The sequence below is a fragment of the Chlorocebus sabaeus genome, chromosome 6, assembly GCF_047675955.1.
Source record: "Chlorocebus sabaeus isolate Y175 chromosome 6, mChlSab1.0.hap1, whole genome shotgun sequence".
NCBI lineage: Eukaryota > Metazoa > Chordata > Mammalia > Primates > Cercopithecidae > Chlorocebus > Chlorocebus sabaeus.
Window position 1 is genome coordinate 49750801 of NC_132909.1, and position 14621 is coordinate 49765421.

Here is a 14621-nt window from a genome sequence, read left to right on the forward strand (position 1 = left end):
GTAAAAAGAGGAACCAGGCTGGGTGAAGAGAGGAGAAGGTGGGGGCCCAGGGTCATGCGGCCCCAACGGGCCGGAAAGGGCTCTCCCTCACCCCCATCAGCATAGACATTCGGGCAGGGAGTGTTCAAAGCCAAAGGGCAGACTCAGACGACATAAGAGGAGGCAGCTTCCCTGCCTCAGTTTACCCCCTGTGTGCATCCAGGCACCTTCCTCCCTGGCTGCCCTCGGGCCCGGGTCCCCAGAGGCCCGGGGTCCCTCCAGTGCCTGGGGGAGCGGAAGGCGAAGCCCTGAGGGGTGGCGGACCGAGTCCTGCCAGCACCGGCTGGGGGCGGGGCCGGGAGGCCCGCGCTGCTAGGTCCCCGCCCGCTGGTTTCCTCCGGGGTCAGCCAGGCTCCTTATCAGGCGCGGCCAGGCAGCCCGGCCCTTATCTGCACTGGGCCAGCATCCTCCGGCCGCTGCGCCGCCAGGGGTGAGAGGGAGGAAACCGGGCCGCCGGGGGCGGGGAGAGGGAAGGCCGGCCCGGGAGCCGCTCACTTTCCCTGGAGGAGACCTAAGCGGAGACCTCGGCTATCCTGGCCCTCCGAGGCCCACGAGGAGGCGCGGCCCAGCGCCGGGGCCTGGAGCATTGAGGCCGGACCGGAGCGAGACAGCAGAGCCTGGCCCGACGCTGGAAACCACACCCTGGCCCAGACTGCCAACCCTGACGGGACAGAGCCAGGACACTCACCAGGCTGCAGGAACAGTGCTGGGGTAAGAAGGGAACCGGCCTAAAGGTGGAGGATCCTGGGCCTGGGACCCAGCCTGCATTCCTTTGTTCGTTCGTTCGTTCGTTCATTCATTCATTCATTCATTCATTCATCCATCCATCCATCCATCCATCCATCCATCCATCCATCCATCAGCAGGGACCTACTTGTGAGGGGCCAGGCCTGCTTCCCCAGGGCCTAGCTGAGGAAGACAGGGCAGAGGGGCCAAGAGTCTCACACCTTGCTAGGACATCCTGGACTCTGGAACCAAGAGCAAACAGGGATGTCAAAACAGTATGCAAAAGTGTGGATGATGGAGGGGCATGGTGGTGCATGCCTGTAATCCCAGCACTTTGGGAGACTGAGGCGGATCACTTGAGCCCAGGAGTTCCAGACTACCCTTGACAACAGAGTGAGAACCTGTCTCTATTGAAAAATTAATTTTTTTTTAAATTTAGCTGGGCATGGTGGCACATGCCTGTACTCTCAGCTATTCAGGAGGCTGAGACAGGAAGATGGCTTGAGCCCAGGAATTTGAGGCTGCAGTGAGTTATGATTGCACCACTGCACTCCAGCCTGGGCAACAGAGGGAGACCCTGTATCTAAAAAATAAACAAATTTTAAAAAGTGTGGATGCTGATGAGGGTGGGGGCTTCCAAGCCAGAGGGAGGGTTGGGACATGACTGGACTGGGCAGTGGGGTCAGTGTTTGGGGGTCTAGGGTCAGCATTGGAGGTCATAGTGTCAGTAGTGGGGTCACAGCGTTGCTATGGGGGACATTTGCAGTAGGAGTGGGGGTCACTAGAGCAATTACAGAGCACTTTCAGGGACAGCAATGGGAAGAACTACAGGGTCATTCGTGAGGTGCAGAGGGTCAGCCTGGGTGGGGGGTGGGGGGCATCTGTGAAGGGTCAGAGTCCATCTTGGAGGGATTCCAAGCTCACATGGCATCAATGAGTCAATGAGGAGTCTCTGGATCGGATCTTTAGATCTGAGGGTAACAGGGTTAATCTTGGGGTTTCTGGAGATCCCAGGATCAGTTAGGGGCTCCCTGTCTTGTTCCCTCCAGGCTGCAGAGGTGAGGGAATTCTGGCAGAAGGAATATTTGCTCAGAGGCTGGGCAACAGCGCCCCTCCTGGGTCACAAAAAGCGCAGGGACAGTGCGCTGCCTAGCACCTAGGTGGGCGCCTCCTACTCTAACGCAGGACCCCTCTCATGTCCTGGAAGTTTCTGGGCCTGCCCCTGCCATCTGCCTTTGCCTACTGAAACCCCTCCCCTCCTCCTTTCCCCCCCTCTTCCCATTTGAGGGTTTTTTCCGGGCTAAGAAGGTGGGAGCAGGGCACCTAGTCCTCCTTCCCACTGGCTGCCTTCTTTCCCACAGGTGAGTACCCCCACGTCGGGGTCCATGTGCCCGCCTCAGGCACAGGCAGAGGTGGGCCCCACCATGACTGAGAAGGCAGAGATGGTGTGTGCCCCCAGCCCAGCGCCTGCCCCACCCCCTAAGCCTGCCTCACCTGGGCCCCCGCAGGTGGAGGAGGTGGGTCACCGAGGAGGCTCCTCGCCCCCCAGGCTGCCACCTGGTGTACCAGTGATCAGCCTGGGCCACAGCAGGCCCCCAGGGGCAGCCATGCCCACCACAGAGCTGGGCACCCTGCAGCCCCCGCTGCTGCAACTCTCCACTCTGGGAACTGCCCCACCCACTTTGGCCCTGCACTACCACCCTCACCCCTTCCTCAACAGGTCAGTGGGGAGCTGGGGCGGGGCGGGGTGGGGTGGAGATTGGGGGCCAGGGTCCTTGCCCACAAGGCATTAGTGACCCACGACCCCTTACAGTGTCTACATTGGGCCAGCAGGACCTTTTAGCGTCTTCCCTAGCAGCCGGCTGAAGCGGAGACCAAGCCACTGTGAGCTGGACCTGGCTGAGGGTGAGTGTGGGTTTGTGTGCCTTGTGGGTTTGCGTGCCTGTGTGTGCACTTGTGGGTGCATGGAAGGCCGGGCCGTCTCTGTGTGGGGCTCATGTCTGTCCTCTACTCCCACCTTGGGGAGAGGTGCTTCCAGCACACACAGAGAACAGCCCACACAGGTTCTACCCATGTGCACAACCGCAGTCCCATAGCCAGCACCACACAACCACCGCCACGCAACAGGCCAGGCCTTGTAGCCGCAGTCATGGCAAAACAGAGCATGCTGTACCAGGTATGGGAGCCACAAAATGACAGCTCCACTAGAATGTGCAGCCACGCAAAAGACAGCCACAAGACCACAGCCATGCAAGAGACAGCCACAGGACCACAACCACACACAAGACAGCCACAGGACCACAGCCACTTAGGACCATGGCCACACAAGAATCAGCCACACAACCACAGCCACTCATGAAACAGCCACATGGCAACATCACACATAACCACAGCCATGAGACATAAGAGTCTCACACAGCCTATGAGACACAGGTCAGTCAGTCAGTCATAATGAGAGGACCTCTCAGACCCACGAACACACCCAGCCAGCCACACTTGGGCACACTCTGAATGAGGTCCCCAGGGACAGCTTCCCAAACAACCACAAGGAAATCTTTCCTTAGGGAATCTCAGTCATTGACATAAAGGAGCCCACAGTCACAGACACAGCAGGCCATTGTCCGTAGGCCGGGCCTGTGATGATTCTTGTCTGGGTGGCTTCTGGGAGGGGTGGGGAGAGCTACCCGTGGACCCCTTGGGTGGAGAAAGTCCCAGCCCATGGCCTGGGTTTAAGTTCTCATGAGGGTGCTGCGTGCCTAGCGGGAGGGCAGGAGAGGCCGCCCTTTGGGCCATGGCGCCAACCCGGCCTTCCTTGTCCACAGGGCACCAGCCCCAGAAGGTGGCCCGGCGCGTGTTCACCAACAGCCGGGAGCGCTGGCGGCAGCAGAACGTTAACGGCGCCTTCGCCGAGCTGAGGAAGCTGCTGCCGACGCACCCGCCCGACCGGAAGCTGAGCAAGAACGAGGTGCTCCGCCTAGCCATGAAGTACATTGGCTTCCTGGTGCGGCTGCTGCGCGACCAAGCGGCAGCTCTGGCCGCAGGCCCCACCCCGCCCGGGCCCCGCAAACGGCCGGTGCACCGGGTCCCAGACGACGACGCCCGCCGGGGTTCTGGACGCAGGGCCGAAGCGGCAGCGCGCTCGCAGCCCGTGCCCCCGGCCGACCCCGACGGCAGCCCCGGTGCGGCGGCCCGGCCAATAAAGATGGAGCAAACCGCTTTGAGCCCAGAGGTGCGGTGACCGCACTCGCCAGCATTTCTGAGCCGGAGGGCACCGGGGACTCGGCCCAGGGCCGTCGAGGAAAGGGCAGTGGACGTGCTGCGCGTGTTCGGGTGCGAACTCCCCCGAAGAAGGACCAGTGAAGACGTCAGGGGCAAGGTCTCGGGGGTACGGAAGGGTGATCATCGCCCCCCAAGGGACCCGCAGACTCTTAAAAAAAATCACCCACCACCCTGTGGAAGTGGCCTTGCCTGGTTCCCCTTCGCAGGGGCGCGGTTGGCAAACTAACATGGCAGAGCAGTCATAGGACCCAAGTGGTGCCTCATTTTTTCCGGGCTGGGGTCGCGGGGGGAGGCCAGGAGGGGCTGGGGAGCCTTCACTTTTCTCACCGTCGGCCCCTCCCGGAGACCCAGGGACAGACGCTTGTCGACGGCGTCTGCTGCGCTCCCGGCGCTTGGAGAGAGGCGCAGAATCCAAGTTGGGGACGCACCCTACCGACCCCGACCCAGTCCCGCACGGTCGCGTTAGCGAAGGGTCAGGCGCTCTTGCGTTTGTTTTTCTTTATTTCTTTATTTCACATACACATTAGCCATTCAATGGAGAAGCCGGAGAGAGTCAGGCAAAGATGGTATAACAGAAGCGCAGTGACGGGGGCGGGGCGGGGCGGGGCGGAGAGGGAACAGACGGGCTGGCTGCCTACTTGCATTCCGCTAGGACACTGAAAACCCAGAAAACAAAACAGACAGTAAACTACCCTTGTTTCTTATGTATCTCAGTGCAGAGACGGGGGTGGAGGGCAGAGAAGAGGGGGAGACCAGGCTGAAGGAGGAGGAGCAGAGGGAGGGGGACGCTAAGGGGGAAGCACACCAAATCCATTAGTACTATATATAGATACTCGTATATACTGCGTTTCTTAGCCTAAGAAGAAACTTGTTTGACGGGACGGGCGGCCTTTGCGGTCCGCGATGCTGGTGCTGGTCGGGCGCACGGATCTCCCGGGAGGGGCCGAAGCGGGGCTGGCCCAGGCTGGCTTGCGGGGGGAGGGGGGCGCCCCGAGGGTGGGTGGGGTGGGGGGGAGCAGAGGCGGGGCTGGGGTGCCCCTCGGGCTCTCGATTGGGGGACGAAAGTTCTCGTGACTTTATTGCTCCTTTATTTTCTCTCGTGTGGGGGGTCTGTTCAGCACGGTCGGGGTGGGGGAGTGGTGGGTCGTCTGAGCCACCCGGCCCCTCTGGGACCCAGAGCGCGGCGTCCGCTCCGCCAGCACGGGGGTGAGAACAAGGCACTAGGTCGGCCGGCCAGCGCGGGGGCGGGTGTGTAAGGCAGTCGACAGGGCTGGTTGCGGGGTGGGGCGGGGCTGTGTGCGGGGCCGTGTGCGTGCGTGCGTGCGGGCGCGGGCCTGGGCAAATCGACCTGTCAGCGTGGCTGGTCCTGTCCTGGAGCGTCGAGCCTTCCCGGTGTTCCCCGGAGGGGGTCGGGGATAGGATGAGAGATGTTGAATGGGGGCGGGAGGGGCGCCGGGAAAGTGGGGAGGAAACTACCAACTTGCTGAGCGCGCTCCTGATAATGCTGGTGAGGGTCAAGTTGGCGTCTGGCTCAAAGAAGGGCGCTCGGGGCAGAGAGGGAGGGAGGGAGGGGACGTTTGTTCGTTGGCATTGACCTCTGCGGGGGAGGGGCCAGGGACCCCTGCCGCGCCCCTGTACCCAGACGGGGATGGGGCGAGGAGGGGGTGCTGGGCCCCAGGGAGGGGCGCCCGGGGAGACCCGCGACCGGAGCAGTCCAGCCGCCGGGGGCACGCCGCTGTCCCGTTCCGTTAAACTCAACAAAGAAGGGATATGCGTATTCCTAACAAGTGCAGGATATTTAATTGATTCATAAACTTATGTATAATAGTTTGTGGGTTCTTTAAAACGTACTTTATAATGTAAGAAGCACCAGGGTTTTATGTTTAATTATCTTAAAAATAATTTTTCTCTCGTCCTTTTCCTTTTTGATCTTGTGTTGGTTATTTTTTAAATGTCGAGGTGTTTTTTTTAAACTCTAAAATGTGAACGTTTCCTTCAGCCCTCCCACCGAAACTGAGAACGAACGACGAAACAAATAAAAACCCCAGATCATCCTCGTCAACGCAGGAAAACGACTTGAAAAAAAAAAAACTAAAAACGAACGAAAAAAAAGGGAAAAACACTCAGCTTTCGTTATCCCCGCACAGGGCGGGGCAGGCCCGGTTCTTTTAGCGTCCCCAGAGCCGCGAGGACATTACAACAAAAATAGAATTTTTTTTTCTTAATCTCTTAACATACAAAGATAGGAAAACTCTCTGATGCATTGCACTTGGTTCAATGAAAAAAAAAAAAGTTCATTTCCCCCATATATATTTTTGTTTTTTTTTTTTTTTTTCTCTCCTAACACGTCCCCACATCTCCTGTTGCCCTCATTGCCCCTCACAACAACACTTGGGAAAGGAGCAGCCCCCACCCCCTGCCCGCCCGGGCAGCCCCGCCGGGCACGCTCCGGCCCGGGCCCAGCTGGCCTGCAGCTTCCGACCTCGCCCGGGCAGGCGCCCTGCAGACCCTGGCTCCCACAGTCACACAGCGCCCGAGGCCCCGACTGTCGTCGAGGGAAAGGGCACGTGCGGCCGGACAGGGAGCCCCTTCTGCTTCGCTCTCAGCTCTGACCCTGTTTAGCCAACCGAACTGAAAAATCATTGCACTTTGACCGCGCGTCACGCCCGGCCCACCCGGCCCCCCACCCCCGGGGCCTTACTCCCCACGCCCCGGGAGACTCCCGCAGGATCCACTGCCCCTCAGCCCTGGGGTCCTCTAGGGCTGCACGCTGAGGACAGGGGGAGGGCTTCACTCAATTTCCAACAAAAGCCGCCCCTGGGGTCAGCCACCTTGTGGCTTCCAGCTGGGTAGCAGGCACCACCTGCCTGCCCCTTCAGCCCCAGGTCGCTGACCTCCCCTCCCCAGACACTCCCTCCTCTCTTCCCTCCCTCCGCATGCTCAGGGCCACAGCCTCACAAACTAGATTCACAATAAATACAGCCCATAACCCACCCCTACGTGGTGCAATGTTGGATTTTCTTTCAGAGGATCCTGACCTGTGCTTTGTGTTTTCATACAATGAAGAAAGAGAGAAAGAGAGAGAGGCACAAGGACTCGAGAAGGGGCCAGGGACAGGAGACGCAGGAGGAAGGAGTAAGGCACAGAAAGACAAGCCAGAGGGGCCAAGTCACACCCTGGAGGGGAGCTGGGCGTGCTCATCCTCCCCTCCCTCCCAGGGGGGCTTCTGAAGACCCTCTGGACAGGCCCCCCAACCCTCCTTGAGGGAAGAGGGGGCTGGGGGGGAGAGCTACTTCCTGTGGTGTGTTACCAAATTGTTCCCAAGTTGCTCAAATGGAGGAGTTCCCATTCCAACAGCAAAAGACCCAAACAATGAATGCCCCACCCCTAAATAAAGAGTAAAGACATTACAGCTAAAATCCAGAGAAAAGTGGCCACGGGGGGGCAGGGGGAAAGTGGGGGGCACAGAAAGCTCCAAAACACTTTTGAAAAGGACGACACCCAACACCCTCCCAAGGAACTGAAAGTCGGCGAGCAGGACGCCTACCTAAGCGCAGGTGGTGACTTAGCGGCGGCAGCGGCGGCTGCCTGGTCCTCCTCGCTTGGCTCCGGGGTCCCCTTTCTGCTCCACCCTCCGGCCCGGCCCCAGCAGGGCAGTCTGCGTGAGGGGCAGGGGCAGGGACTGATGGGGCGGAGCGAGGGCACCTGCATGCAGGGCTGGGGGCGGGGGCGACCTGGGGCCCGACTCCCCTCCCTCGTGGCAGGAAGGAGGCCCTCCTGGCCTGCAGAGAGAGGGGAGAGGGGGCCTGTCCCAGGCTAGGACGAGGCCGTCGAGAGCATTCCGACTTTCTCCTACGGACTGTACAGAGGGGTCCAGGGCCCCAGGAACTGCTCTTGAGGCTCAGGGTGGGGTGACAAAACACCCTCCATTCTGGGACACGCAACTAGCTCCAGGGGTCACCCCCTGCCCGCCTGGAGGCTTTTAGCCCGAGGGTGGGGTGGGGTAAGTGGAGGCTGCTCTCCCCCTCCTGGTCTGGAACAGCTGGGGGAAGAAGCTGGAGCCTTGGCAGGGAGGGAGGGAGGGAGGGAGGGAGGAAGGGAGGAAGGGAAGGGCGGAGTCTGGAGGGCAGGGCCTGAGGGATCTAAACCCCATCATCTTTACAAGCTGGTCCTCCAGGCTCCCTAGGACAGCTCCGACCATGTGGAGGGTGGGGTTCCCCTAGGAAGGGGTGAGGGTGGAGGCCAGGCCCCTTCAGAACTGTGCTGGTTGCTTTGTTTGGGGACTTTGTTCCTTCCCCAGAAGGCCGGGGCGGGGTGGTGGGGAGGAAGGCAGTTCTGCATCCTTTCTTGCTTTCTGTCCTCTACTTGACAGAGTCCATGTCGCGTGTTTCTTTCTGCTTGGCTGCTGGTGCACAGCTCCACCGAGACCCCTTCCAAGGGTTCTCCGAGAACTGGGCTGCTTCTGGGGCCCACAGGGGTCCCCGGGCTGGAGGAGAGAAGGGCTGAGTGGCTGACGACGTGTAATTTTTGCTTTTCGGTGGGGCTGGGCTGGGCTGGGGGATTTTTCCATGTCTCAAAATTTCTTCTCCCCCCTTTCGAGGAACCTCTTCTTTTCATTTTGTTGTTTCTTTTGTCGATCTTATCAGAGGAACCAGGACTGAAACAGGATGAAAAAGAGGCGATACTGAGAACAGCTGTGGCAGGTCCCATCTCACTCCTACCTGGCCCAGTGACCTGGCCCCTCAAGCGCCCAGCTCCCAAAGAGCCAGGGTGCCGGGCAGCCACCACCCACCTCGTTCCCGTGGAGAAGAAAGGGTATCCTCATTCTCTCCCTCCCTCCTGCGAGAACCCTGCCCCCTCAGAGACTCTGCCCCTAGTGCTAGAGTCCAGCTGGCCTTCCCGTGGGCACTGTGCCCAGCGGGCGGGACCCCCATGGCTGGCGCTGGCACAGGCCTGAGTTCTGGCCATGTTTCCAATTGTTTAGGTTTTTGTGTGGGTCCTGGAGGGTGGGGAAGATGCCAGGCTGGGGCTTTTGTACCCAGAGGGGTTTTAGGAATGGGGTGGGGGTGGCCCAGCTTCTTGCTGAGTTTTCTTTCTGTCTCTTTGGATTAAAAGCAGAAATTCCCATCTATATACCCCAGCCAAGGTCCCACAGGCTGAAAAGCTGGGGGCAGAGGAACCACATGGCTTCAGTCCCTAGTAGCGCCAGGCCTAGGGGAGGGGCCACGTAGCCCACAGTGCTTGATCTTCTACCCTCAGGACACTAGACACTGAGGAAGGACCTGAGGCTCCCTGGGGTGAGCGTCACTTCCTTCACAATGCCAGCAGGGGGTGCTGCCTTCTCACAGACAGGGCCTTGTCTGCCTGTGTCTGGTGGCTCAGCTCAGAGCACACCCAGGGCAGACCCCAAGGGACTGAGCTGCTTGGCTATGCCCTCCATCCAAGGCTCCAGCCCCACCTCCTGGCAAAGTGGTGGGTCAGGGTCTACTGTGGTCTACTGGGCCTGGGTGCACCTGGTAGTACCCTTGGGGCAAAATGAGGGTCCCCGAAAATGCATCTTGGGGCCTCTTCCAGGCTGTCACAGACTCTGGTCTGCAGAGGCCAGGCAGAGCCAACTACAGAGCACATACCAGGTCCTGGTTCACTCCACCCCTGCCCTGATCCCACAGGGAAGCCAGGCACAGAGCGGGTGGGTGACCTGCCTGAGGCCACACAGCCCTCGGGCAACAGAGCCAGGGTTCAAATGTAAGGGGCAGTGCAGGCTGTGCTTCTAACTGCTGCCTGTGCTGCGAGCACGAGGAAGCAGGTTCTGTGGTGGCTGGAATGCCTGTGCCCTGCCTAGGTCAGGGTGAGTGAGGGCCCAGGGCAGCTCATCTGCCAACTTTTCAAAAGAAACCAGAAGCCCAGACAGAATTTCGTGTGAAAATTTCCAATATTTAAAACATTGCTTTGGTCAAACATTCTGCCTGCAGGCCAGACCTGCTCTCAGGCTCTGGTTTGGGACTGAGGATAGGGACACTGGGTTTCAGAAAGGGCCTTGGAGATCATCTAGCACTTTCTGTGACAATGGAAATGTTCTCATTTCCATTGCAGTAGCCACTAGCCACAAGTGGTTTCTAAGCACTTGAAATGCGGCGACTGTAACTGAGGAACCAAATTTTTCTTTACTTAATAAGTTAATTTAAATGTAAACAGCCACACGTGGCCCGTGGCTACCACAATGGACAGTGCAGATCAAGAGCATCTGGAAGTGTGGGGTTTGGGATTGCCACAATGACCAGGCGCTGCTGGGTGGGCAGAAATGCTAAACTTCCTGCATGTGCTGAACAGTACACACAAGAGACCTGCCCTCCCTCAGCGGGGCTCCTCAAGCACCTGCCCCAAGTCCAACGGGTCAATTGACTACAGGCCAAACAGAGGCTCACTGGAGCCTGGTGAGGCTAAGGCGGAAACCCAGGTCTGAGGCATCCCCAGAGTGGGTGGGGGAGAACCGGCCCAGAGCCAGCTCCTGGGCTTCTGGCCCAGGCCCGGGGGTGGGAACCGCCTGGGCTGGGTGACCCCCACCCGCCACAGGCTTGGGCCTGTTCCCTGGGACCCCCTTCCCAAGGGGAGACTATAGAGGAACCCTGTGCCATTGCTCCGAGGTTGAGGGGGAGGCTGGCTATGGTGGTGAGCCCACCCCGCTCCTCACCAGGCAAATGAGGCTTGTGGACAATAGGACAGGGAGGGCCCCACCTGCCCTATCTGCCCCTGGCAGACCATGCCAGGGCCCCACACTGGCCCCTTTGGGGTTTCCAGAGCTGTACAGTTGGGGACAATTGCCAATGCTCAGACTGGGGGGTCCTCCTCAGGGAGGGAAGACTCTGGTTCCAGGTCTGGAGTTAGGGACAAAGGCTGCCCCAAGGGGGCTCCCCGGCACCTCCCCAAAGGTCCCAGGAATGGGGGATCTGCTGCCAAGCACAGAGTGGCTTTCTCTGCTCACCCCTCCCTACTTCCTGAGCCAGGTCCAAAATTGATTAAAACTAAGTAAAAAGCGCTGCCCAGGGAATGACAAAATTGCTAAAATTCTCTTTTCTTCCCTCATTCTATTGTTCTCTCTCCATCTGGTGCTCCAGAGATCAGCTAAAGTCACTGGTTACTGTGGAAACCACCCCCGGTTGTACCCCCTGCGCCCATTGCAGCCGCCTGCCTGCCCCCAGGCCCGAGCGCTCCAGCTCTGCTTGTCCAACTCCAGCTCCCCCGACCAGTCCCAGACACACCTGCCTGCTCAGGGGCCCTGGATCCCCGCTGGGACTCCTTCCTCCTACCTCCTGGAGCCCAAGACACAGGGAACATGGGGGGAAACAAACTTTCTCAAACTTGCCTCAAACTCTGACTTGGCCCCCAAACATCCAAGCAAAGTGAGCAAAGAAAGTAAAAGAGGCAGTGGAAACAGGGTTAGCCGGGAAGGCTCGTGGCAGTGGTCCCCGGAGCGGAGCGCACGACCGACCGCAGAGCTGCGAGCAGCCCAGGCAGGCGGCAGGAGGGAGGGAGCAATGGAGCCCTGCAGCCTGGTGCCAGCCCAGAGCCAGGAGGGGAGGCCCGCCTGCTGTCCCTTCCTCTGGCACCCCCTCCCGCCTCTGCCAGCAGGGCTCTCTCGGCCTCCCTGGCACAGAGCAGAGGGGGCTGGCTCCAGCCCCTGCTCGGAGCCATTGTTTTTCTTCTCAACACCCCCAAGTTCAAGTTCATCTGGGTGTTACATCATGTCTGGTTGCTCCTGGAAACCAGACGGGTCAGACGTGACTCTGGGGAAAGGGGGTGGGAAGCTGGAGGGGGTTGAAGTTCTCTTCCCCTCCCCTCCTTGCCACTAGGGAGCTCTGAAGTTTGAAGTTTGACAAAGTTTTTTGGCTTTTTTTTTTTTTTTTTTTTTTTTTTGAGGGAAGGAAAGGAAAAGAAAAAGAAAAAGAAAAAAAAAAAAAATCTCAAACCACACACAAAACTTCCATCCACCAACTTTCTCTGGACTCAGGCCCCAGAGCAGAGAGAGGCAGAGCAGGAGATGAGAGGTGGCCCCAGGGGCTCTTGACAGAGGTGGATTTCCCAGAGCTGAGGACACCTCCAAGGAGGTGTTTTTGTAAAATGTGCAAAAGAAAGATATTTGCATGTTATTTTTCAAAACCCTGGGCTGTGAAAGCCTCAGGCCCCCTAAAGCTGCCTCTGCCCTCCTCCTGAGATGGGTCTTCCCTGTGCCCCCAAGGGCACTGGGCTCTGTGCGCACTGGCCTCTGGGGTCTCCACCTGGAGGGCTAAGAGTTGTCTTATCTCTTGCTTGTGACAGGGATCTGTCTCCTTGTGAGAACTAGGGGTGGTGTCAGCAGGAGATAGGAGCAAGGATGGGGTCTCCAGCATGCTGGCCTTCTCCCTAACAGGACTCCTGAGGACTTGGGTGAGGGGCCTCTAGGGCAGCAGCCTGCCCTGCCCTGCCCTCAGTGCCAGTCTCTGGGCACGCAGCCCACCAGGCCCTCTGTCCCTCCTCCACCAGTCACCCAGCCCACCCAAAGCCAGGGGAAAGGGAAGGGCTAGGGGCCAGGGCTTCCAGCCGGGGAGGGTGAAAGCAGTGAGGCAGACTCTATTCTCCTCCTGATGGGCCTCAGGCTTCCATCTTTGCTTCCACCAGGCCTGGCCCAGAGGGTCTCTAGACTTGGGTCCTTGGCCGCCTTCCCCAGGGCCAGGGCTGTCAGAGCTAATTATCCAATTAGCTGATTAGCCAGGGAGCCTGGGGGCTGCCTGGGGAGACAGGCTCAGCTGGGCGTGCAAAAGCCTGGGCCCTCCAGCCCTGCCTCAGACCTCTCTCTCCGTTAGCCCCAAGGACTCCAGGCTCTTCCCTAACACCAAGATTCCCTGCAACCCTGCCTGCTCTCCTGGTCCCTGCATCCAGGTGGTGGGCAGGGTCTCCTACCTGAGACTGCTGTGGGATGTTCAGAAAGTTGCCGTCCCGGGGTCCGATGCTGACAAACCGGTTGGCAGAGGAGGCGCCTGTCGTTGCGAATGCTGTGGGGAGCAGGGGAGAGAGGGAGAGACCCTGTCAGGCCTTGGGGCCCACCTGGGCACTGCCCCTCGGGGCTGCTGAGAGAGGGAGAGACTGAGTTAGACCATGCTGCCCAGGTTTAGGCTGGCAGTGGGAAGGACGGGCCAGAGGGGCATCCAAGCTGGAGGCCAGGCTCCGAGCCTGCCCCCCCACTACAGAGGGATACTCTCATCTTCTCACTGACCAGGAACACACACTACACCCCCGACACACCCCCACTCCAAAGCCAGTCTCAGCCAGGCATCCTTTTTCACGGCTGGGATGAGGGAGAGGCCCTGGGGGCTGAGACAAATGTCCCTTGGACCCAGTTCCACCTGCTAGTGAGGCACTGGACAGGGCTGGGGATAGTCCTGGTCCACAAGCACCCTCAGTGGATACCCCTGCTTTCCCACTGGCCCCTCTCAGGTACTGAAGAGAGGGGGCCACGGGAGAGGGGAGGCTTTGGCAGCCCGGCCCCACCCTGCTTCAGGAAGGCCTTCCCAGCCAGGCTACCTCTCCAACCTGGGTGGCCTAGCTAGATGCTACACCTCTTACCACCCTGGGCAGGCCCAAGGACCAGGCAGGCAGGCTTGGGGAACCCAAAGGGTGCCCAGTGGAGGGCTGAGCCAGGTAGGGCAGGGTCAGAGAGGGGCCTAGGAGCTGGCTGCCTGGCTTGGGCCCAGGGGTAGCAAGGCTCAGGCCCATGGCATTCTCCTCCTCTGACTGATGCACCAGGTCCAACAGGTCTGTGGTTCCAGGACCAATGCAATAGAGGAGGAGGCTGGAGAGCCTGGCAGCCATCCTGGGGCCCAAGGACAAAATGATCCCAACAGCTCTGAGTTCCTCTCAGGTTTCCAGATGGAGCTCTGCCAGAGGGAACAGGCCCTGCACCCCCAGAAGGGAAGATGCCCCCAGAGGAGGCAAGGAATATCACAGGTTACCTGGGAGGCCCACCACTGCCCTGCACCAGACACACCCAGGGACTCCATGCTCACCAGATTCTGCCCACCTCTCTCCAGAAGTGGCCCCCAAACCCTGTAGCCCAGCTCCCATCCCCCACCCTGCCCACCTCCAATGACTGTGACTTCATGTCTTATGGCGGATGCAGATGGGAAGATGGCATGAAGAGGATGGAGAGGGGAAAAGAACTCAAACCACAAGAAAGGAGGAGAGACAGAGTGAGCGGAGAGCAGTGTGAGATGGGCCACCCCTCCCGCCGCCACCGAACTGCCCTGGCCTGTGGCCTGCCCAGCCCCAGAGCTGCCCACCCTGGCCCACAGACAGCACCCGCCCCATCCTCTGTCCTTCACGCCGGGTCTACCTGGGACCTCTCGACTGATTTTTCTTCTTTTCCCTTTGACAAAATTTGTCATTGGTTTAAGAGGAAAAAAAAAAGAAAAGAAAAGAAAGAGAGACAGAGAGAGAGATGAAGTAAGCCAAAGCCCACAGCCCTCCCTTGTCCTTGGAACATCTAACCTGGGAAAGGAATTGAGGAGAAGGGAGGGCAGAGGGATGGGAGGGGGAAAAAAAAA

General features: G+C 59.4%; 2 protein-coding genes across 9 annotated transcripts in view; one reads left to right on the plus strand and one right to left on the minus strand.

Moving 5' to 3' along the window:
• Nucleotides 1–422: 422 nt before the first annotated feature.
• On the plus strand, nucleotides 423–6200 carry LYL1 (LYL1 basic helix-loop-helix family member). The gene is made up of 4 exons (XM_007995457.3): nucleotides 423–750; nucleotides 2127–2485; nucleotides 2579–2670; nucleotides 3588–6200. Exons 2-4 carry the CDS (start codon nucleotides 2151–2153, stop codon nucleotides 4001–4003), a joined length of 843 nt encoding a protein of 280 aa, XP_007993648.1. The 5' UTR covers nucleotides 423–750; nucleotides 2127–2150; the 3' UTR covers nucleotides 4004–6200.
• A 117-nt stretch (nucleotides 6201–6317) lies between these two features.
• NFIX (nuclear factor I X) overlaps nucleotides 6318–14621 on the minus strand; it is a 100973-nt gene continuing 92669 nt past the window's right edge. For all 8 annotated transcript variants that reach the window (XM_037992066.2, XM_073016890.1, XM_073016889.1 and 5 more), the window contains 2 exons: nucleotides 12982–13073; nucleotides 6318–8701 (listed from right to left, as the gene is read on the minus strand). In XM_037992066.2, the coding sequence (XP_037847994.1) occupies nucleotides 8687–8701; nucleotides 12982–13073 (107 nt within the window). In that variant the 3' untranslated portion in view covers nucleotides 6318–8686. The remainder of the gene's footprint in view (nucleotides 8702–12981; nucleotides 13074–14621) is intronic.

Bases quoted from the DNA above. Each gene is read 5' to 3' on its own strand.
- LYL1 (XM_007995457.3), top strand. From the start codon at position 2,151: ATGTGCCCGCCTCAGGCACAGGCAGAGGTGGGCCCCACCATGACTGAG. The intron at 2,486-2,578 runs GTCAGTGGGGAG...GACCCCTTACAG, and splicing joins CCTCACCCCTTCCTCAACAG to TGTCTACATTGGGCCAGCAG. The intron at 2,671-3,587 runs GTGAGTGTGGGT...CCTTGTCCACAG, and splicing joins TGAGCTGGACCTGGCTGAGG to GGCACCAGCCCCAGAAGGTG.